This window comes from Artibeus jamaicensis, unplaced genomic scaffold (assembly GCF_021234435.1).
Source record: "Artibeus jamaicensis isolate MK-2021 breed Jamaican fruit bat unplaced genomic scaffold, CSHL_Jam_final scaffold_916, whole genome shotgun sequence".
Lineage (NCBI taxonomy): Eukaryota > Metazoa > Chordata > Mammalia > Chiroptera > Phyllostomidae > Artibeus > Artibeus jamaicensis.
In genome coordinates this window covers 1,753,557-1,776,005 of record NW_026522059.1, presented here as the reverse complement: position 1 = coordinate 1,776,005, position 22,449 = coordinate 1,753,557, and the positions used below count along the sequence as shown (strand labels likewise).

Here is a 22,449-nt window from a genome sequence, read left to right as displayed (position 1 = left end):
GTTAGATGACTTAGTGTCAGATGAAAAAACAAATCCCGTGGGTGAGTCAGGCTGTGGGCCTCACCAGCTGGAAAGGAGGGACAGAATGCGGCCCCCCCCATCCAGGCCGCCCCACCCCCAGCCTGCGATTCCCACCCTGCCTCGTAGCAGGTGGTTTCTTCTGCACGCAAGCGGAGGGCAGCTGTTTGAAGCTACTAATCAGCACTGCTCGTTTTAAGAATCATAGATGACTAGAACAGGAAAAGCTCCTTTGGAGTAATTTTCCTCTCGGTTTCACGGTAGATGGGCATGCTAGGGTACAGCACAGATCTGCCCAAGGTCCGCTGGGGCCCAGTCCCCTTCCCGTTAGGTCCAGTGACCAGGCACCAAAGCCGGTCCCCAAGTTCACAGGCAGCCCCGCTTCACTGGGCCTGGGCTGGGGGAAGCCCACGGTCCAGAGATCAGGCCGGGCCAAGACACTCCTCAGTCCTGTGTTCCCAGGGCTCCATTCTAGTGTCGCCCGCCCCACCTCATTTCCTGATGAATTTTACTGAACCTCTTACTGGACCTGGCCAGGCTTGGGTTAACCGGTCTGAGTTACTAGCCAGGAATGGATCTTTCCATGCTCCTTCCCTGCTGGCCCTTCCTGCTGTCCAAGCACGGCCCACTCCAAGGCCCTGAGGGCCAGAGGACTTCCTGGAGACGGGGGCGGGGGGGAGCGGGGAGAGGGTGGTCCGGCGTTAGTCCTTCGGTGTCCCCCAGGTGGGCCCGGAGTCTTGCCGAAGTACAGGGCGCTTTCACTCTCCTCCCAGGGTCTGAGCGCTGTCACCGGACACTTGGAGATCCTGCCCAATCCTTCTCTAGTTCCCCAGAGAAGGGGTGGAGCGCTTACAAGCCGCGAACGCCCGTCCGGACCCGCCAGTCCGACTGGGAAATGACTTCCTGGCGCGGGGTCACGCCCCCTCAAGACCCCGCCCCTCTCCTACCAGCCAACCCTCCCCTCCGGCTCTCCAGACCCCGCCCCCGACCAGGCCCCGCCCCGCGGACGGCGCTCTGGGCGGATCCGGCCGGCCGAGGGTAGTGAGCGACGGGCCAGGGGGAGGCGCTGTCGGGCGCAGGGTCCGGGTTGGGGTCCGGGCCCGGCCAGGAGGCCGGAGACGCCCGAGCCCGGTGCGCCCAGACGGCAGCGAAGCAGCGATGGCGGAGACGGCGTCGCAGCACCTGGCGCTGCCCTTGGGGCTGTTGGAGCTGTGCGCGCTGCTCGGGCCCCCCAGGGACAGCCTCCGCGGCCTGGAGCAGGTAAGAACTCTGCGGGGAAGCCGAGGCAGGTGACGGTCAGAGAGCGGGGTCACGACCCGTGCACCCCGAGTCAGTGCCCGGAGGACGCCCCCCATCGCACCTCCGCTCCGTACCCGCGGCGCCCCCGGGGCGTACCCAGCATGTGTGCGGCGGGGTGCGGACAGTGAGCCCGCGATCCATCCAGGCCTGGCTGCCTTCAGCCTGCCCGGTGCCGAGAACGGCAAGGGTTCTCCCAGACGGGGCTGCCTCTGGGGGCTCCCCCATCCCCCACAGCCCACGGGGTGGGGACCCGCCGCAGTCGTTCCAGAGATTACCGGCAGGGAGAGCGCTGGCATCCGTCCCGCGCCGCGTTCCTCGGGGAGGGGCCTGGCTTCCTGGGCTGCGGTCTTAAGTGCTGTCTTAAGGACTCCCACCTGGGCTAGGTCGAGGTGGGTGAGACCACGGCGGCCTCGTGTGCGGAGTCCTTACCTGTTACCCATTAATTAGTTCATCGCACAGGTTCCCTGTTCGCCGCATAATGAGATGTTTTAGACTTGAGGGCCACCTTTAAATATCCTGCACTGAGCGGTTTTGTGATGAAACTTTTTTCTCACGTGTAATAGAGGGTGCCGCACCACCAACCCCTCGCCCCCTTTTCTCCATCTCTCTACACCCGATCAGCCAAAGTGATAAACTCAAGTCCCCTTTCCGGGGAAAGCAGCAGTTTTGGACATTCTTGTTCTCCTTCTTTCCCGGGATCTCTGTTTTCCTTAGTTCTGGAACTCGACTTTCTTTTGAATGGGTCTGAGGCCCTCTTTTTCTCTGGCCGAGGGTGACCGTGACACTGTCATTTTTCGCTGGTCGGAGGTGATGCCCAGTGTGGTTGGAGAGAGAGGGGCATTTGTGTAATTAACACTGCAGAGTTGAACTGGGGTCATCAAGAGAAGCTAAGTGTTGCTCACGATAGCTGGACACATGTCTGTGAGTGCTTCCCTGGTGTCTACTCCTCCCCCACTTTCAGTGATGACTGCATTGCCCTCACCTTTCTTGCTCCCTGAGCCCCCAAAATATCTGTGTGCCCTGACTAGAGCCCAGGGGGGCTGAGCTGTCTCCCTGCCCCTAACTTGCCAGATGGCCCTTCCTCCTTCTTCTGGTAGGAAATGGCTGAGTTTCAGCTGTGGTCTCCCCTGCAGTGAGGCTTCTCGCATATTGAGCGGTTACAACACAGCGGTTACCGGCCCCCATGTGAGATGCATTTGGACAGCAGGATGGGCCAACTGTAATCTACGGCGCTGCTTCCTGAACCTGCCTGGCCGCGACCTCTCCCGGGTGGAGTGTGCAGTCCGCTGCCCTGCCCCTTATCTTCACTCTCTCTGCACCGTACCTCGCTTCTGTTGGGGGTTTGGCGAAGGGCGAGGAGAAACGTCCTAGAAGGAGCAGGAAAAGGGAGTGCGGAAGTGCCAGCTCCACTTCCTGGGGTGGTCCCGTTTGGGAGACTCACGTTCAGTTAGAATTAGCCAAGCCGACGACACTTTATTTATGTAGCGTCATGTTTAGAGCAGTTCTATTCTGAACGTCCGAGGCTTTTCAATAACTTTTCACTTGGCTTTTTTAAATGACCATTTCTCTGCAATGCAGGCGCTTCTGTTGGGTGAGCCCGGCGGGGGGAGCATCAGCCTCGGGAGAGCACAGTGTCCCCACATTTGGGCTTGTTCACTTCTTAGACGAGGTGGTGTTTGTTTTGCTGAGGACAGTGACAGAGAATTGGAGGACACAGTTTAGTTCCCATGTGAGTGACATGGTTTATGACATTTCCCGCCACTCCTTGGTTGCTATGGAGACGAGGCAGGGGGAGTGAAGGATGGGCACAAATCCATTTCGCAGCTCTGGGAAGGTGGTCAGAGCCCCTCTCCCCGTGTAGGTCACTAGCGTAGCTCTTGGTGCAAAGGCCCGTTTGTGATTCTCAGTGGGGAACATCCTCTCTGTTTCTAGACCAGCCCTGTCCCGTGGAACTTTCTGGATGGTGACTGCCAGTGTTGTTTACCTGTGCCGCCCAATACAGTGGCTCCTGGGAATTTGAACTGTGGCTCGTGCCACTGAGAACTGGATTTTGCATTGAACTTAGACTGAATTTAAGTAGCCGCCTGTAGCTCCTGGTGGTTGTGTTGGATAGCAGTTCCGGAGCACTGAGGAATTTTGAATTTCTGTTCTGTGTCACAGGTGGGGCAGGTCCCATAGTGGAGGTCCTGGCTGCTGTGTAGTCTAACAGAAACCTGCGACTCAAGTGAATTAGGGTGTTGTGCTTTTTAGTTGTGAACTAGATTTTTTTTTTAGCTACAACTATTTTTTTGCGGAGGGGGCTTCCTGAGTCCCTGTCTGTAAGAAAAGCGTAGGAAGTCATGAGGGCTGAGTCTGTGGAAACAGACCTACCTGCCCCCCAGGGAGAGGGCTGGGGTGCATACCAGCAGGGGGCGTTGGGACCCTCTGCGCTTTCAGAATTGGTTCTCCTCGAAGAGTTTATGCATGTTCACGCACTTGTGCGTGTGTCTGGGCGAGGTGTCTCCTTACCGCCCTGGTGCAAGTGGGTAGCTGGAAGACTCGAGAGCCACCCAGCCATCCTTTCGTGGGGGACTGGGCAGACACATTACAGAATTGTCACTGATGTGCAGGGTGGACAGGGAAGTCAGCCACCCTGTGTGGCGAAGGGTGAGGAAGCCCAGGGCTACGGGAACAGGAGCTGCGTCCACAGGATGGTCACGCTGACGAAAGAATGATTCGTACACAGAAGTGGCGGGAAGGGCGTGGCCCAGGCTGTGCCGCCCAGGGTTCTGGGGTGAGGCCTGTTTTGGTCAACGTGTCTGGATTGCCAATCTGGTCAGAGGAGGGAACAAGGGAAGTGGTGTCTGCTCTGAAGAAACCAGGTGCGTGCTGACCCGCCGAATGCCAGCTTGGCCAGATGGGGCACGTCCCTCTCTGTGACCGAAGGTGAACAGCGGGAATGGTGGGAGTCTCTTGGCTTCAGTGTGGTGACCGATATTCAAACCAGGGGGACATGCCCCTGCAGGGTCACCATGTGCCCCAGGAGACACAGAGGAAGGGCAGCCACGGGGCCACCATCACCTGTGTGAGATGTGGGGACACAGAGAAGAAAACAGGACAGTCCCAGCCTCACCCCACCTGCCACTCTGAAGGTGATGTGGTCCCCTTGCCGTATCCAGGAGGGGCTATGGGGGCGATGAACAGGAGCTCAATTTTTTAAAAGATTTTATTTATTTATTTTTAGGGAGGGGAGGGAGAGAGAAAGGGAGAGAAACATCCATGTGCGGTTGTCTCTCACACGCCCCCTAGTGGGGACCTGGCCCTCAACCCAGGCATGTGCCCCAACTAGGAATCGAACCCATGACCCTTCGGTGTGCAGGCCGGCACTCAGTCCACTGAGCCGCAGCAGCCAGGGCAGGAGTGTAGTTTTTGAACTTGTAAGTTTACGGGAGCCAGGCAGGTAGGTCAGAGGCACTCGAGTAGAGTCTGGGCCTGGAAAGACATTGGAGCTGGACGTAGGACTTGGTGCTGCCTCCAGTGCACAGCTGGGCCTCGTGAGTGTTGTGAGTAGTGCGGAGGGACTGGGGCCCAAGGGCTCAGCCTGGGGGTGGGGGTGACAGGCGGGAAGAAGGGATCTGCAGAGGGCTGCTGAGGATCAGGAGGGAGGGGACTCGGGAACCTTCTGGAAAAGGGGCCCGTCTGTGGTCTCATAGTGCCTAGAGCAAACATATCTTCTCCTCTGGCTGTAATCGCTCACAGGGAGGGGTGTCTGCTGGTTGCTACGCACACAGCTATGCACCTGAGAGCTAGAGAGCACAGGGCCGTGGTCACTGCGACCAGACCGCCGGATCCGGGAAGGACGGCTGTGCCGAGATCGCACGCAGCCACAGACGCCACCCCCTTGTGCGAGCCTCCCAGTTTTAAAGTTGCCGGATCACCTGATTTCCCACCTGCGGTCGAGGTTCGTGCTGGCATTAGTTGTTTCCCGAAGTGAAGAAATCACCGAGTTCAGATTCTGCGGCATAGACACGGCCATCCTGAGTTGGGAGTGCCTTTGTGGACGGAAAATGCCGCCGCTGCCGCGTGCATCGGTCAGGCCCAAGGGGCACTGCTGGTGCCACTGATTCTCACTGAGACATTGGTGTTGGCCACTTGGTGCCGGTCTGGGTCCTGCTTCTCCTGGCGACAGCGGTGTCCCTCCTGGTGTCCTTCCTGGTGCCCGTCCCAGGGGCTCCTTTCCCACCCCTCACTTCCTTCCAAGGGAAGCTGCTGCAGGCCCGTCCAGCGTTAGCCTGTGGGGCACCAGCCCACTTGCCCCCCACAGACGGTGTTCTCCACGGGGGGCTCGGAACGCTCTGGAGTCAGCCCAGCAGCGACACGTTCAGTCCCGACTCTGCCGAGAGACCCGTCGGGCGGGCGCTGTCGTTAGGAAAGACGTGGAAAGTAGAGCCTGTGCTCCTTGTGTTATTTGGGGGAAGAATAAAAGACAAGGTTAAAACCAGTCCTGTACCACGTTAAAGTTTAGAAGGATCCAGGTAAAATGACCTCGTTTTATTGACCCCTAGGGACAGACAGGTGTGTCCTCGCTGTGGCCTCACTGCTGCTCCATCTTCCCAGGTCGTGGGGACAGCCCTGCTGGTGGGTGTGGCGCTGGTGACGTGTTCGTGTGGGTTTGGACAGCAGACAGAGCCGGTCATTGCCCTGCCTCTGCTCCCCAGCCTGTGAGGGGACGTGGGACTGAATGGGGCTGTGCACTTGACCTGCGGCGTCTCCCGAGGACCTCACTGGCCACCGCAGAGTCCGGCAGACAGCCACAGGCAGCACAGACTTGCCTGGGTGTCGGGCCTAAGTCCCTGAGAGCAACTTCTGGGTCCTTCCTGTCACCAGCCGCTGCTGGGAGGAGCCACGGTGCACACCTGCCTGCCTTGTGTCCGTGGGCACGCGGGCCGACACCACCGTGTAACACGCTTGTCTCTGCCCTTCCAGGTGGCCCAGAGACGCGGCACCCAGAGCCTGCCCTGCCTTGACCCGGAGGTGCTGTCCGTGTTTGCGCCTCCGTTTGTCAGCAGGGAGGACGGGCCGCCGGCCAGTGCAGGCTATGGGACCCTGAGCAAAGCCAAGAGGCGCTCCTTCCGGAAGAAGAGGGAGAAGGCCAAAGCAGAGCCCAACAAGGGCCTCCTGGAGGGCCCTCGGGGGCCGGACGCCGAAGACGTTAGCGTCCCCAATGGCGTGGACCTGCTGGCCCTGCCTCAGCTGTGCTTCCCAGGTGCGCTGTGCCCCGGGGGTGTCCTACCCTAGGGCCACACCCATGGTTTGTGTCTGGGAGTCAGCGTGCTCAGCCAAGTGCAGTGGGTGAGAGCCGGCCACCCCCCAGGCCACCGCGCCCCGCCCCTGCACCGAGCTCTCCTGCTCTTGGGGGTTTCAAAGGGAAAGGGCAGCTCAGGTCTTTTGACACGGTCCCCATTCAGAAGACGGGGGATCACCGGGTTGCACTGTGTGTTTATGGAGCTTGCAAAGGACTCAGCTCCGACTTCAGATCGGTCTTCCTGGAGGGCCTGGTGGGGAGGTGTTGAACCGTAGCCCCAAAGCCCCTGCCCAGCCCTGCCCACCTGGGTCCCTGGGACGGGAAGCAGCAGTTGTGTCTTTCCCCCCAAAATGCCCAGTTCTGCAAACTCAGGCTAGTGTTTGGGGGCTTCTCATTTTGTCTGGGCTTGGAGAAACGTGGCCAAGCACTTGACCTGAGCACCTGTGTGGTCATTGCCACTAGAAATTGATGCTGTTTCTTGCTTTGCTCTCAGGGATCATAAATCACGATCAGCTGTCACCCGGGCCTCACAAAGTCTTTCTCTTTCCGTCTTCAGGGGGCCTGACCGTGGCCTCGGAACCGAAGGAGGACTGCATCCACTTCCTGGTGCTGACCGACGTCTGCGGGAACAGGACGCACGGCGTGGTCGCCCAGTACTACCGGCCGCTGCACGTAGGTGGCGCCCACGCCCGCCCTCTGAACCTGGCTGGGGTGGGGTTCTCAGGACCATCCCACTGTACGGGGAGAACCAGTGCCACAGAGAGGTTAGGTGACTCGCCTGAGGTCACAGTGCAACCAGGTTTGAGTGGGAGTGGACCCGAGAGAGCAGGAGGCTCTCACTGAGCCGGGGCAGGTGGGCCGTGACGTGGCCGACTGTGCCCCGGGCTTCTCCCTTTCCCTGGCTGTCCACCTGACAGTGACCTCCAGTTCCCAAGTCCCACGCCCCTCTATCCCTATCCAAAACTTGCCAATAGCGCCCCCAGGGCCCAGATCAGGGGCCCCAAATGTTGGGCCCTTGGGAGCTGTGCATTCTGGAGCCCACCGCATGCTGTGTCTCTGGCTGTGACCCCTTGTCCCTGGCCGAGGTCCCTCCTGCCCCTGCCCCCCACCTGGCTCCTGGGCACCCCCAATGCTGCATGTGGTCCCTGTAGAGCCAAGCCCTCAGCCCCGTGGTGTGTCCCGCTGTGTTCCCAGCTTACCTTCTTTGTAACCTCCCCACCTCTGTGCACCATGACCGAAAGGCCGGTTCTCTCTCTCGGACCTGCAGTGAGCCTGGCCAGAGCCCGGCGGGGGTGTGGGAGGGCAGGGCTCTGTCCAGCCCCTGCCGCCCCCTTTCCGTCTGGAGGTGCTGCAGAGTGTGCGCCCGGGACCCGGCCGGCCGGGCGGTGACCTGTGGCCACCCTCCTCCTCTAGGACGAGCACTGCTTCTACAACGGCCAGCCGCACCGGGAGTCGCCCTGGCCCGCCGCGAGCGCCGCCGGCTGCTTCGTGCCCTTCGCCGTGTGTGTGGTCTCCAGGTTCCCCTACTACAGCGCACTCAGGGACTGCCTGTCCTGGTGAGCCGCCGCCGCCCCCTCCATCCGTGGGGCCGCCGCCGACAGCGCTGACCTGCGGGCAGGCAAGGGCGCTCCCTTGGGAAATGCCGACCGGCGGACGGCCCGAGGGCGGGCGGGGGGACACCGAGGGTCTTGTTTCTCGTGGGCCGACTCTTTTCCTGGCTGAGAAAACCAGCCGGCTGCTCTTAGTTCCGACGCGTTTTGTTAGCATTTTGAAAGTTACTCTCTTGGGCAGAATTGTTAAGTGACTTAGTGCTGATAATGCATTGAAAACCGAGGGTGTCGAGGATTTCCCAAGAACCGAGAAGGCACTGCATCGAACCCGACGCCGCTGTGGCCCTGTCCCGCCGGGCACGCGGGCACCGTCACGGAGTTCCATTCTCAGAACGTGGACTTCCTTGGTGGCGGCTGAGGAAGGGGCAGCGAGCTGCGGCTCCCTGGTGTGTCCTGGTCCGGGAGAGCCCGGCCTGGCGGGTCCCTTCTGTGCTCCCGGAAAAGGTCCAGGCCTTGCACCTCGGTTGTAGGAATGAGCAGGACTCCTCGCCGATCAGATGAATCACGCTCCTGCCCCGAATTCCAGCTCCTCACGGTTTTGTTTTTCTGGAAGTGGCTGGTCTCTGGACATGGTTTGGGTCCAGCTTGCACCTATCGCTGCAGATATAACTCGTCTTGAGGGACAGAACGCTGACCTGCGTCGGCCAAAGAGCATCCCTGGGCTGAAGGGGGCCTGGAGGGCAGCCTGTCCTGGTCCCTGTCCCCACTGTGCACACTTGTCCAGCACTGACCTTTTCCAGCATGACTGACCACACACACACACACACACACACACACACACACACACACACCCAACTGGACACTCAGGTGCTTAACGTGAAAAGCGTGCTCATCTTTCGTCTTCTCGGGGCCCCCGCTCTCTCTGGTTAGACGACCAGAACTGGGACTGTCCCAGGGGAAGGACACGCACCAGAGCTTTGTCAGGCAGCGCCACAACACGTGTCTGCACGTGTTTCAAGTCCGATTCCCTGCCCAGGGACGCTGTACCTGCCGTCCCCACGTGGACCAAAGTCGCGGATGTTTCAGTTGTGTTGGAGGTTGAGGTTATGGGCAGTGTTTGTTTTCTTTTTAAAAACTCACCTTCCCGCTGTTACAACGTTGTAAGAGACAGAGACGTGGAGGATGCTGAGCTGTCTTCACGTGCTGACCCCGAGACGGACGCCACGAACGATTCCGCCCCTTAAAGAAACACCCAAGTGCTCTGACAGCGGCACCTGGCGCTCGTGCTGTGTGGTGGCCGTGGGCAGGTCCGGCTGGGGGTGCAGGCAGGCGCAGCTGGGCCTCTGCCTGCCTGGCCAGGTGGGACCCGCCGGCCTCCTCTCTGGTCCATGGCCACCTCTGGGCCAGTATGGTGGTGGCGTCCACTCTCAAGGGGTCCCAGCCACGCTCCCTCCTGAGGGCCCAGTCACTGCCTGGGGCCAGCACGGGGCAGCCCCGGAGTGGGCGCCAGAACTGTCTGTCCAGTGGGCGTGTGAGGTGGAGAGCGGACGGGTGCGTTTGTCTGTGGAACGTGCACCGGGCTGCCGCCGCTGTCATTTCAGAAACGCAGCCCCTAGAGTTTGCTCGTGTGACTGGGGTGTGTAGTCCAGCCTCTGACAGTCAGCTGGCTTTGCCTGGGAAAGCCCACTCATGCGGAGCACACAGCTGGCTGAGTCTCGCCCAACGAGTCACTCCTTGGGGTGCCCCTGGTCAGGCCCTGTGTCGGTCTTGTCCCCCCAAAGCTCCCTCAGGCCCCTCAGAGTCCACGCCCAGCCCCTCTGCCCAGGCTCCCCTTGGAGAGGCCAAGTGCCCCTTCCTGAAGTGTCGCCCCTAGAGAAGGGCAGGGCCTCCCGCAGCTCACCCCAGAGGGAGCGCTCGCGTGGGACTGGAACCCAGGCCAAGGAGCAGCGTGTGCCAGGCCCCGCCCCCCCAGAAGACCCCCACCTGCTCGCAGGCCCTGTAGGAACCCCCCACCACCCGCAGTGAGAGCCCCGGCATTGCCGACGGCCCCACCGAGGCTCCACTCACGCAGAGACGTGGAGGGCGGCTGCTGGTTCTCGGGCCTCCCTCCTGACGCGGCTCTTCTTCCTGTTTCAGTCTGTTGGTTCACCTGAAGCTCTGTAAAGATTTTGAAGTTGACAACCACATAAAAAATTTCGCTGCGAAACTGTCTCTGATCCCGAGCCCTCCACCCGGACCGCTGCATTTGGTAATTGTATCTTTTCTCTACAAACGGTAAAAGTAACAGGGCGCAGGCGGCTTCAGTGTGTTAAAAGATTTCTTAAGTTCTAGCTGTGTTTAAACTTTGCTTCTCACGTGCCTTACGAGCCGTTTGCACATTGTTTCTCAAGGCCACACAACTAAAAATAGAAATGTTCTAAAAATTTAGAAATGAAATTTTGTTCTTTGGTCAAGTTGGCTTAAGCTGTGCTGACTGGCTCGGGATGCGTAGGTACTGAGCTACGGATGGGCCCCTGTGGCGGTTACCACGTGAGTTTGTCGCCTGCAACGCAGAGAGCACTCGGCATTCACTTACGTTACTACTTCCCCTCATTTGTGCGGGTGCTGGCGGTTACACTGACCTTGTCAGTGCTTTCTGCTGCCCGGTGCGGTTAGTGATACGTAGCTGCTTATGTACACAAACGCGTGTTTCTGTTCCTCACAGTGCCACTGTGCTGTTTAACTCACCGCCACCTCCCCAGCTGGGCTCCGTGGAGCGCGGCCAGTCCCCAGACGTCCGGTCCCCAGACGTCACCGGCTTCTTTGTGGCAGGAGGGCTTTGGGGGCCGGGGGTTCGAGATGGGCGGACGCGTTCTGCCTTTGTTGGGTGATAGGTCGGACGGCTGGGCCAGGATTTTTTTATTTTTGAAGATTGATTTGACAGAAGGACAGACACTGACTTGTTCCACTTACTCAGGCACTCGCTGGTCGCTTCTTGTACGTGCCCAGGGTTGTGGGGTCGAACCCACAACCTTGACGTAGCAGGGTCGGTGCTCCACTCAACTGAGCTACCCGGCCAGGGCTGACGAAACCTGTTTGAGTCAGTATTTCAAACTAATTTAACCATAGGATGCTTCCTTTTTAAAAAAAGCACAGTCCACAGGATGCAAACTGAATAAACACCTAGAAACATAATGTAAACGCCGACTCGGCCTCACTCGGTTTGTCCTTCCGGCAGATCATACAAGTACACCTGGGTGTTTGAATTTTGATTATTGGCCGTCGAAAATGTGTCTGGTTTGTCAGGAGGCCCTTGAGGACGGCTCCCAGAAACCTCTGCAGGGGGCCTGTACTGGGGGCGCATCTCTCCATCATGTGGGTGATGGGCGTGTTTTATGCTGCCGTGAAATCACCAACGGCGGTGTTGCTGTCCCTCCGGCTCTCCCGGGGGACCTGCGCAGACACAAGCACCCTCCGACTCCCTCCGTTCCCGCCCCGCGCCCCGGCTCCCACTCAGGGCATTCTCTGCTGCCCCCCTGCAGGGGTGGCCGCCACGTCCTTCGGCACGTGACATAGGCGTCCTGTGAATACGGGATTTGAGGTGTTACTTTAAAATCCTACCTAGAAAAATGAAGTCTCTTTCTTAACCTTTTTTGACTTACCAGTCTGTGAAGGGCCTTCAGCTCTTAAACACTGGGAGAATCCGTACTATGTGGCAGTTATGAATGAGGAGGTGTACTGCCCGGGATTCACCTGAACGTGCTCGGTCTCGAATCGGTGCGACAGCTGGGTGGTGGTGCGCCTTTGTTTTGCTAATAATTAGGGAGTTGGAGGAAGCTGGGCTGAGGAAACCCTGCCGGGCCCAGCTTCCAGGACCCACGACCTCGGGCCAGTGGGTGTAGCCCGAGGCCTACTCTGTGATATGCCGGCGAACGCCCGCACGGGCCTTCGGTGGTGTTTTCCGACTCCGGCGCTTTCCCGCCCTGACTGCTGTGCCTGCCGGCTGCCACCGCAGCTCTGAACTCACAGGGCGGTCGGTCTTCACAGGTCTTCAACATGAAGCCGCTGCAGGTGGTCTTCCCCTCGCGGGCGGACCCGGAGAGCCCCGTCATCGACCTGGACCTGCACCTGCCCCTGCTGTGCTTCCGCCCCGAGAAGGTGCTGCAGGTGCGCCCCCCGCCCCCGAGGGTCTCCTGCTGGCTCCTGCTGACCGGCTGTCGCAGCAGAGAGGAGTGGAAGGCAGCGCCTTCCGCCGTCAGCCCAGTGTGCTCGGAGTGTCGGTTTGGTTGTCCAGAGCCCACGCTCACTGCGGTGCACGCTGTTTGCAAACCGCACTTTTTTGGAGGCTCCCAGCGGCTTTGGTCTCAGTGGGTGGAGCAGGGAAACGCGGGCAGGACCCATCCCTACACTCTGGCCTCGGGGTGCGGTCGCCAGCGTGGTCGGTGGGCCGTGCCGGTCGGACACGTCTGCGGTTTGCCGCCCCCAGGTCCTGACGTGCCTGCTGACGGAGCAGCGGATCGTCTTCTTCTCGGCCAGCTGGGCGCTGCTGACGCTGGTGGCCGAGTGCTTCCTGGTCTACCTGCACCCCCTGCGCTGGCAGCACACCTTCGTCCCCGTCCTGTCGGGGCAGATGCTGGACTTCCTCATGGCTCCCACCTCCTTCCTCATGGGCTGCCACCTCAGCCACTTCGACGAAGTCAGCAAGGTCAGGTGTTGGCCACTGGGTCCAGAACCCTACCTGCCCGTGTGTCCGTGGCGGGGACTAATGGGGAGTCACTTAGTGCCCGAAGTGAGGGCCGCGCACACGGCCACAGAGATGGCACCGCGTCCTCCGGGAGCGCCTCGTGCCCGGCCCCATGCACACAGGGTCTGGCCCCTTCCCCTGCAGACCTCGGGGTGTGTTCAAGGCTGCGGTGTTCTGAGCGCCCGGTGGGGCTTCTCCACCCACTCACCGTCACGGCAGCTCAGCCGGCTTCCCAGAGGTTCTCAGTACGGAGAGAGTAGGCGGGGAGTTGGTGGAACCCAATTTCGGGCGTAGCCTCTGCTGCTTGCGCTTCCTCATTGTTGCGTGACCTCCAAGCTTGCCTTTGCTAAGCCTCAGTTTCCCCATCTGTGAAGTGGGCAGGGCTCTGAGCTGAGGACAGGCCCCGGCCCTACCTTGCGTCAGTCACGTGACTAGGGCTTGGGGGATGGTGGCTGCTGTTGTCATTGCCACACACTCTCTTCCTTTAAAGAGATTCTTTCGAATTAGGGCCCTGTTGCCCCCGGACCTTCTTCCTGGAAGGCACGTGTGCACACGGAATGCTGACGGCTTGGGTGGGGCTCGTGGGCCTCGCTGGGGGCTGGCCTGGGACAGCACGGAGGCCCTCAGCGCTCTCCTGGTGCAGGGGGGGGTGAGTGTGCCCGTCACGTCGTGGTGGCGGGGGTCACAGGTCGCTGGGGCTGTGGGGGCTCACGGCAAGTGCTTGGTAAACGGGAGCTGTTTCTGCCGTCACGCTGCCTGGTGACGGTGTGCGTTTAGCTGGGGAGCTGGTGTCACGGATTTGTAGTGAGTGCCGTGAGCCGGCCGGCGGGGAGCAGGCGCGGTTTTCTTAAAGGGCTTTATCCAGATACAATTTATGTGCCTCCAGGTTTACCCAATTAAAATGTACAACGTGTTTTGCCGTGTGTAACGCACACTCACGTTTCATATGCTAATTCTGTGTGTAGATGGAGAATCCGTGCTGCCCATGTGTAATGCACACCCTCACTTTCCCCCAGAAGTTTGTGCGAAGCGTGTTATACATGGGAAAATATGGTACTTCAGTGGCTTTCGGTAACTTTACAGCTTTGTGCCACCTAATCTGAGATATTTGTGTCTCCCACAAAGAACCCCTGTGTGCGCTGTCCCCGATCCTGTCCTCCCCCAGCCCCTGGTGGCCGCTACCAACTCTGTCCTGGGCTTGCCGGTCCCGTGTCCACGGGCTTTACATAAATGGAGTCACTCGCTTTGGCCTTTGGCTTCGGCACCTCCCACTCAGCACCGGGGTTCAGGGGTCTGTCTGCACAGCACACAGTGGGACCTCACCTTTATCGGCCACCGTGTGGACACACTGCCGTCACTGCTCTGCTCACCCGTGAGGGGCGTTTGGGTCACCTCTGCCTTTGGACTGTTTTGAATAACGCAGCTGTGAACACTTGTGTGTGAGGCCCTGTAGGGGCCCGGGGGGGGTGCCTGCACCCTCGGTGCCTCCGTTTAACCCCGTGGGACCCGGCCAGACGGTTCACCGCGGCAGCTGCCCCACTCTGCGTCCCCGCCGGCCATCTGCACCTCTCCGGTTCCCCCACATCCTTGCCGTTACTCCCTGTGGTCTGCCCTTCGGAGCTGAGCCGTCCTGGGAGGGGAAGTGGGATCTCGCGGTGGTGCTGATGCGCGTTTCCTGGTGACTGCCAGCGTCGAGTGCCCCGTCTTTCCACGTGCCTGCCGGCAGTTCCTGCAGCGTAGGTTTTGTCTGGAGGGGTTCTGGGTGGGCACAGAACAGAGCGAAGACCAGAACCCCTGCCCGTCCTCAGGGGTGGCCCACTGCCCTGCGTTTCCTTTGAGAGCAAGTCCTGGGAGGCGCCTCGCGCAGAGCTGGCCGGCCCCTCCTGTCCAGGCCTCGCCAAAGCAGTGACTCACCGGGGCACAAACGCCCTTTAAGAAAAGGCGATTCAGACCTTCATGGAAGGAGTGGAAAAATGTCACCCAGCCCGCCTTGCGCAGGAGAAAAACACAGGCTGTGCTGGGAAGTCTGAAACGGCGTCTTTCACAGTCGTCAGGGGCAAAAGCGGTCCTGGTGCCGCCGCTTCGGGAGGGAAACACTTGGTCCTGTTTACTCAGCAGTCCCAGCCCGCAGTCCCGAAGGTCCCTTCCAGTGGCCGGCCTGTTCTGGGGGGGTCTGGGGACGGGCAGCAGGGCTCAGCCGAAAGCACCCGGGGTGGGGGTTTTGCCGGTGGTGCTGGAGCTCAGATGCCAGCGCGCCACATGTCTGTGCTGCGCCCCACCCGCGTCAGCACGGACGCCCACAGCGGCCCCGCTGGCCACGGCTCACTCTGTGCCCCAGTGTCTGGTCTGGGAGGTGCCGCCTGCATGTTCCCTGCCAGGCGGGACCCGGCATGGGACCCGGGGGTAACGACCTGCGGAGAGAACCCACGCCACATTCCAGGGCTCTCAGGGCTCCGGCGCCTGACCCGGCACTTGTGGGCTTCGTCACAGATAAGACTTCCCAAGTGAGCCGTGCCCACATTTAAAAAATCCTAAGTGTGTGCAGTCGAGAGCCCAGGCCCCTGCCACACTGGGCACTTGGCAGGGCAGTGCTCTCTGGAGCTCTGCAATGTTCCCTCCTGGCTCCCTGCAGTGGCGCCCATGTGCCCGCACCAGGGCAGGTAGAAAGCCCAGTAGTGCCCATTGGAATCTCAACCTGAGGCCCTCAGCTCGCTATCGGGGCCCAGTGGCTTTCACTGCACATCTGGGGGGGGGGGCAGGAATAAGGCCCCAGGCCACGCCAGTCATGCAGGGCCCCTCGGCAAGGGTTCCGAGTCGGCGTGCGCAGAGTGCGCTCCGTGTTTTCAAAGATGGGCTCAGGTTCTCACGTCGGCCCTCACGCTCGCTCCACAGGAAGCCGACGGGCTAGTTCTGGTCAACATCGATGCCGGGAGCGTCACCTCCTCCAGCGACGAGGACGTGGACGTCCCTGACATCCCTCTGCTGGCGGCACAGACCTTCGTTCAGAGGTAACGCTGAGACCACTTGTGGCGGAAAACACCTCTGTCCAAGGTCCTTCCTGGCCGCTTGTGCGCAACTTTTCCACTCTTTCTGGTAGAGGCTTTACGTGTTCGCGGTTGGGAGGTCACTGGCGTTTTTGAAAATGAAAACCGTTTTGTCTTTATTCTGACTGCACTGACATGTCCATTACGGCCTTGAGCGGTCAGGCGATAGCCACAGCTCCCAGGAGCCCTCTGCCCCCTGTGCCTGGGGCCTCGTGCCCTGCTCGGTGACGCTCCTTTTCGCCTGTTGACTCACTCACCCCCGCATCCGCCCGTCCCTCCATCCACACGCCCGTCCACCCCCTCACCCACCTACCAGTTCACCCGCCCATCTCCCATCTCCCCACCCACCACCCACCGCTGCCCACCCTTAGGTGTGTTTCCAACACCCGCCTCACACAGCCCCCGCCCTGTGACGACACCATCCGTCCCAGGGGCCCAGAAGGGTGCAACCTGCCCTCCCTGAGCAGGGGACTGTCTCTCGTGTCCTGCCGTCAGTCTCCCTGCGGACTCACGCTTTCTACCTTGTTTTGAAGCTCTTTGATTTTTCCCTTTTATCCTGCCAAAGGCCCCAGCCCAGGCCGCACCAACCTGTGCAGAGTTCCGGCTTGGCAGGCCCTGCAGCCCTGTCCCATTGAGGGGGGGCTTGGTGGGGACCCTGGGCATGGGCTGAGCCTGGGAGGGGTCAGTGGAGGTGCCTCGCCGGGCAGAGCACCGGGCATCTCTTGGATCAAGTGGGCGCTCAGAGTCCAGGCCCCGCGGGCTGTGCGTGGTCAGCTGTCTGTGTTGGGGGGTGAGGACACTCTTCTGCATGTGTTTAAGGGCCCCCCCCCGTTGTCGACACGTGCTCTGAGCACCTGTCTTCGCTGAGCAGCCTCTCACCCAGGAAGGGGCGTCCCTGACCCAGTGTTTGCTGCCTTCCAGGGTTCAGAGCCTCCAGCTGCACCGGGAGCTGGACTGTGCTCACCTGGGTGCCAGCACCGACCTGAACGAGGGGCGCGCCCGCCGGCGGGCCTGGCAGCAGAGGCTCAACAGCCAGATCCAGCGGCTCACCCTGCAGCTGCTGGTCAGCGTCTTCAGGTACCTCCCGCACCCCCTCCTGGGCTGCCTCCCCGAGGGCTCAGGCCAGAGCCGGCGACGCGCCCTGTGGCCATTTCAAAGTGGACGGTGTAACGGCTGCCCCCTCTGACGCATCTGTTAGCACAAAGCAGACCGTTTATGAGGGAGAAATGGTGTTTCGTGTGGCCTCTCAGCTCAGAGCGTCGTGATTCGGCCGTGGGAACGTTGATCTTCTCTTTTAAGGGCAAATCCGTACTGAACAACGTTTTTCTTTTTCGCACTTCAAAAGCTCGATACATTCGTGAAGAAAGCAGGAGATGGACTTGTAGATAATGAAACGTTGTTCCCTCACAGCGGAGAAAACAGTGGCCCCTGTTACCTGCTGACTCGCTGTGAAGTTACTGCGTTTGTAGGTTGTCACTGTAGATCCGGGAGCCTGTTCACCAGTCGCCATAAACATACAGGCCAGGATGTGGTCTGGGGGGCCCCATCGGGGGGGGTTGGGACCGGCGGCCTCGCTGGTTAACAAGCCGTCTCGCTGCCGTTCCGGGCTCCCTGCCCCTGAACCTGGTGTTTGCACGAGCAGTCACTAGTCCCGGCACCATCGTTTCTGTAAGGGCCCGAGGGGCTCGAAGGTGATGGGGACAGCCCCTCCTGGTCATCGTGGTTGGAGGGACGGCTGTGCTCGAAGCCCGGAACCGCTGGGCCACCCAGCACGGCCGCACGGGGCCATCCCTACGGCCCGAACGTCTGGCTGAAGGACAGGGCTCTCCGAAGTGTGCTTCTCACCGCTTCTCTGCGTCCTGTAGTGATGAGTTTTTCACGAGTTTAGGAATGTCCCACCAGTTGGACTGTGTGTCTTTGTCAGGGAGGTGAAGAACCACCTGAATTACGAACACAGAGTGTTTAACAGTGAGGAGTTTCTGAAAACACGAGCGCCCAGCGACCAGCGCTTCTACAAGCAGGTCAGGAGAGCCAGCACACACGGGCCGTCACCCACCCTCCCCGCGGTCCCCCTTTCTCCGCCACACGTGCTCTCAGCCTCTGTTACCGCCTTACGGTGTGAGCTCTCTCGCAAGTCTGTTTCAGCATGGCTCCTGTCCGCCCTTTGGCTGTGTCTTGGAGTGTAATCTACACAGGATGGAATGCACCCATTTGAAGTGCTTTCAAATGATGAGTTTTGACAGATGTGCCACCTGAGCAGTCACCTCTGCCATCCAGGTGGTGACTGTCCCATCCTCCCAGCAGCTCTCGTGCCCTCCAGTTCCCGCAGCCCAGCCTCACCAGCCTGCGACCCCATGCTCCTTCCTCTGTCCCCAGGGTCAGGGCGCAGCCCTCTACGTCTCCCTTCCTGCCTGTTTTCCAGTCTGTTCCCCAGCATCTGGCTTGTTTCCCTCGTCCGCTAGGAAGGGCACCATCCAGGGCTTTTTCTGCTAGATCAGCCACGTGCAGGTCTTCTTCTCTAGGGCCTGGCTCCACACTTCAGGGGAGGCTGTGCCCCCCGCGGGTCCCCCTCCTCGTGGGGTGCCCCCTCGGTGTCCTCATCCAGCCTTCCCTCCTCCACAGCCACTGCCTGACCCCCCAGGCCCTGCCCTCCCCCCACCTTCCTGTGGGTGCTCGCTTGCTTGGCACTTGGGCTTTCCGGTTCCTTCTGCCCCGAGCCCCGGCTTTGGGCGCTCACCTTTGCAGGGGTGGCGGGAGCTCGGGGCAGGTGTCCCCAGGGCTGAGGAAAGGCAGGCAGGGCAGCTGCTGTGGGGTGCAGGGTGCAGGGAGAGCCAAGGTCCCCAGGACATCCCAGAATCTGTGACAAAACTCAGGGACGGGGGCTGTGCTATTGTGGGGGTGGGGGCCCAGGTTCTGAGCTTCCTGTGGCTTTTCAAGTGCAGGGACTGGCCATTGGTTCACGCCTTGAGGAGCCGGCGGAGGAGGTGACAAATTAGGAAAGCTGCGTCTGAGGCCTGTGTCCACTGGAGCTGGCGTGGGCCAGAGGCCGGAGGACAAGGGGAGGGGCAGCACGGAGGGGCGGGACCGGGTGGAGTACGTCCCAGTCGGCCACCTCCGCCGTCCGCCTCTTCCAGGTCTTGGAGACCTACATGTTCCACTCCTTCCTCAAAGCCCGGCTCAGCCGCAGGATGGACGCCTTTGCGCAGCTGGACCTCAGCACGCAGTCCGAGGAGGACAGGTGTGCGGTGTCGGCCCTGTGGGGCCCAGCGGGCGCAGGCAGAGGGCGGGCTGGCTCCGGTGCAGCAGCCTGTGCCGCACTGGGCGTTCTCTTCTCTGCATCCCAACGCCTGGGTCTGCGTTCGCGCTGTTCCCTCCCCGTCTTCCTTCTCGCTCTCCCCACGTTCTCCCGGGGCTCTTCCTGAGACCCTCCGACGGGCGGCCGCGGAGAGGGACGGCCTTGCTGGTTCTGGGCACTGCGGGCTCCCCCGGGGATGCGGTCCGTCCCCCAGCCTTCCTTCCCTGCCCCTGGGGAGACGCGAACGTGGGGCGCCCCTCAGCTTCCACTCCTGTGCAAGGCCCGGACGCTGGCCACGCCCCTGGGGCGTGCACGTGGTTGAGGCTCCTCCTCCAGCCATCTTCCATCTGCACGTGTCGCTTCTTCCTTCCCCAGAATCGGCGAGATGCTTGTGAGTCCAAGAAGGCCGACCATCGGGAAAATGGCGTCGCGCAAACGTTCGCCGCAGCGCACGGCGCACCGGCGCATGGTGGTCAGCATGCCCAACCTGCAGGACATCGCCCCCGAGCTGCCGCCCCGAAACGCGTCGCTCCGCGAGGACACCACGGGAGGCCGCAGCAGGGGCAGCAGCTCAGGTGATGGTCACTCCCCACCCCGGGGCTGCCTGCGGGCTGTCCCCTGGCAAGACACCAGAGCTCGATTCAGGGACGCGGACGGGCCTTTTTAAAACACTGTATTTGTGATGTTCTCGGAGTGTCCGTTTGGGAAACTATGTTCGTTGTAGGAAATTGTTCTGCGTCAGCAGTGCCTGCCACCTGGTCTCACTGAGAAAGGCAGCTGCCCTGCAGTGTGCCTTCCACCTGCGGGTGTCTGTGTGTGCAAAATACACGTGTCATGTATCAGCGTCCAGTGAGACGTGGTGATTTTCAGGCCCCCAGTGAGTGCCAGGCCCTCTCTGGTCCTGGGGTGCGGAGGTCCCCTGACCCTTGGAGCTGACCTTCGCGGGATGAAAGCAGACGTGTTTGCACTGGGGCCCTGCTCCACGCAGACCGAGTCTCACCCGCTGTGGAACCCGGAGGCCTGGTGCGTGCGCCGCGTGCGCCCCCTGGTGGCCGCTGTCTCAGGCTCGGCACCGACTGGTGCCTCCCGACAACATCACAGAGGCTGAGACAAGCAGGAGCCGCCGCCTCACAGATGGCGGGCCGTCCTGTGAAGGGGGCAGTGTAAGGGCTCCCCAGGGACTGCTGCAGTCCCCCGGCCGTGGGACCCGGCAGGCTGCCACACCCCTCTGGGCCTGGGCTTCCTCCCATCACCTCTGCCCCCGTGCTCGCTCCTCTGGGGGGCCCGTTCTGCGACCTCTGAGCTCTCGCCTGGCTTCCCCAGCCCTCCACCGTCTTCCGGGTGGGACCTCGCTCCCAGGGGGAAGCGCCTCCCTGCAGGGCCGGCCTCGTGCTGCCTGGGGAGCTCCCGGGAGAGGAGGTGCCCCGGCCACAGGGCGGCCCCTTGGGGGCCTGTGTGGAAGGCATTGGTGTGAGGCTCCCCTGGCACGGGGCTGGCTCTGGGGCCACACGGAGGCCTCAGCCGCACATCTGTGCAGTGGGAATGGCCACGCCCGTCTCACAGGGCTGCTGGGGACGGAGGGAACAGTGGCCTCACAGGGCAGAGTCCCGCCTGCGTGGCCATCTGGTCAGTGCAGTGTTAACGGTTCGCACGAACGGTATTACCCGCTGTCCCCCGGGCACCGTGGAAGCCGAGTGTGGGCTGCTTGTTCAGCTCCGGGTCCGTGGGACTTTCTGGGAGAGGCCACAGGCTCTGGCTCCACGGGGGCCAGAGGCCGATGCCCCTGACAGTGTGACGGGGAGGGAGCGTGTGCGTGTGCTCAGGGCCGTGCTCACTGCCGGCCCCCCTGCCCTGCCCTCTAGTTCTGGACGTGAGCCCCAGGCCGCCGCACACGTTCAAGATCCCAGAAGTGCACTTCCCGCTGGTGAGCCAGTGTGTGCAGGCCTACTACTGCGACTGCGTGGCCCTGCTGAGCAAGGCCATGGGCGGCCTGGCGCCCGACGACTCCGTGCTGCTGGCCCGGCACTTGTACCTGCGGGGGCTCGTCCGCCTGATGCAGGGCCAGCTGCTGGACGCCCTGCTCGACTTCCAGAGCCTGTGCAAGACGGACCTGCGGATCTTCCCCGCCGACCTGGTGAGGCGCACCGTGCAGTCCATGGCGGGCCCCCTGCGGGCCGAGGCCGAGAGCAGGCCCGAGCTGCGCAGGCTCATCAGCGAGGTCCTGGAGCAGCCCGGGGAGGCCCCCAAGGCTGACGACCGCGTGAAGCACTTCGAGCTACCGAGCAAGCACATGGGGCCTGACGAGTTCATGCGGAGGGTCCAGGAGTCGGGTATCGTGAGGGACGTCAACATTATAAGCCGCTTGTTCGAGGCCCTGACTGTAGGTAAGAGGGCCAGCCGGCCGCCGGGCTGAGGGTGGCTGGGCAGACACTGCCCTGGCTGGTCTCCACCGGGAGCTCCTGGGGTCTCTGGAAGTGTGACAGGGGACAGACATCAGGGCTCCACATCCTGAGCCAGGCCGGGGACAGGGAGCACAGGGTCCTGCACTCAGAGCAGGGTGCCAGCAGGGTGGCCCCAGCCAGGAAGGGAGGGGAGAACTGCCCCCCCATCCAGGTGGGCAGGTGCTGGCGCCACCTGCTGCCCTGCGGGGGGAGTGTGCCACTTTTCCAGCAAGCCACTGTGCAGAGGGCTGTAAGAAGTCTCTCTTCTCTCTGTGAAACGCAGGACAGCAGAAACTGATCGACCCGGAGACATTCAAGGACTTCTACACCTGCTGGAAGGAGACAGAAGCGGAGGCCCAGGAGGCCAGCCTGCCGGCCTCGGTGCTGGCCCACCTGGACAAGAGCGAGTGCGTGTACAAGCTGTCCCGGTCGGTGAAGACGAGCCGTGGTGTGGGCAAGATCGCCATGACCCAGAAGCGCCTGTTCCTCCTGACGGAGGGCAAGCCGGGCTACATGGACATCGCCACCTTCCGGGACCTGGAGGTGCGCATGCCAGGGCCCTGCCCGCGGCGGTGGGAGGCTCAGCCTGCAGACACTCCCACACGGGCCGGGTGTGCTGTTCGCGCCGACCACTCTCTGAGGCGAGGGAGGCAGCGGGACATGCGCCGTGGTGACTGCTTCACCCGCGGACCCTTCATGTGGTTTCCCATAGCTCTTCCTCACGCTGGCTTTGCCAGACACCCCCCTGGAGCCCAAGTCAGAACTCCTGGGGGGCAAGCGGGCGAGCTACCTCTA

General features: G+C 61.5%; 1 protein-coding gene across 6 annotated transcripts in view; it reads left to right on the top strand.

The window, feature by feature from the left end:
- The first annotated feature begins 1,031 nt into the window (after nucleotides 1-1,031).
- DENND3 (DENN domain containing 3) overlaps nucleotides 1,032-22,449 on the top strand; it is a 28,402-nt gene continuing 6,984 nt past the window's right edge. For 5 of the 6 annotated variants that reach the window (XR_005085475.2, XR_008390788.1, XM_037166677.2 and 2 more), the window contains exons 1-14: nucleotides 1,033-1,278; nucleotides 6,283-6,562; nucleotides 7,158-7,273; nucleotides 8,015-8,157; nucleotides 10,288-10,399; nucleotides 12,178-12,297; nucleotides 12,617-12,835; nucleotides 15,767-15,882; nucleotides 16,840-16,995; nucleotides 17,843-17,939; nucleotides 19,053-19,156; nucleotides 19,589-19,788; nucleotides 21,076-21,597; nucleotides 21,938-22,197. Coding sequence is in view for 4 of the 6 variants with exons in the window: in XM_037166677.2 (XP_037022572.2) it covers nucleotides 1,177-1,278; nucleotides 6,283-6,562; nucleotides 7,158-7,273; nucleotides 8,015-8,157; nucleotides 10,288-10,399; nucleotides 12,178-12,297; nucleotides 12,617-12,835; nucleotides 15,767-15,882; nucleotides 16,840-16,995; nucleotides 17,843-17,939; nucleotides 19,053-19,156; nucleotides 19,589-19,788; nucleotides 21,076-21,597; nucleotides 21,938-22,197 (2,547 nt within the window). In the remaining 2 variants the exon portion in view is untranslated. Of the gene's footprint in view, nucleotides 1,279-6,282; nucleotides 6,563-7,157; nucleotides 7,274-8,014; nucleotides 8,158-10,287; nucleotides 10,400-12,177; nucleotides 12,298-12,616; nucleotides 12,836-15,766; nucleotides 15,883-16,839; nucleotides 16,996-17,842; nucleotides 17,940-19,052; nucleotides 19,157-19,588; nucleotides 19,789-21,075; nucleotides 21,598-21,937; nucleotides 22,198-22,449 lie in introns of all 6 variants that reach the window. The other variant, XM_037166679.2, reaches the window with a different exon arrangement.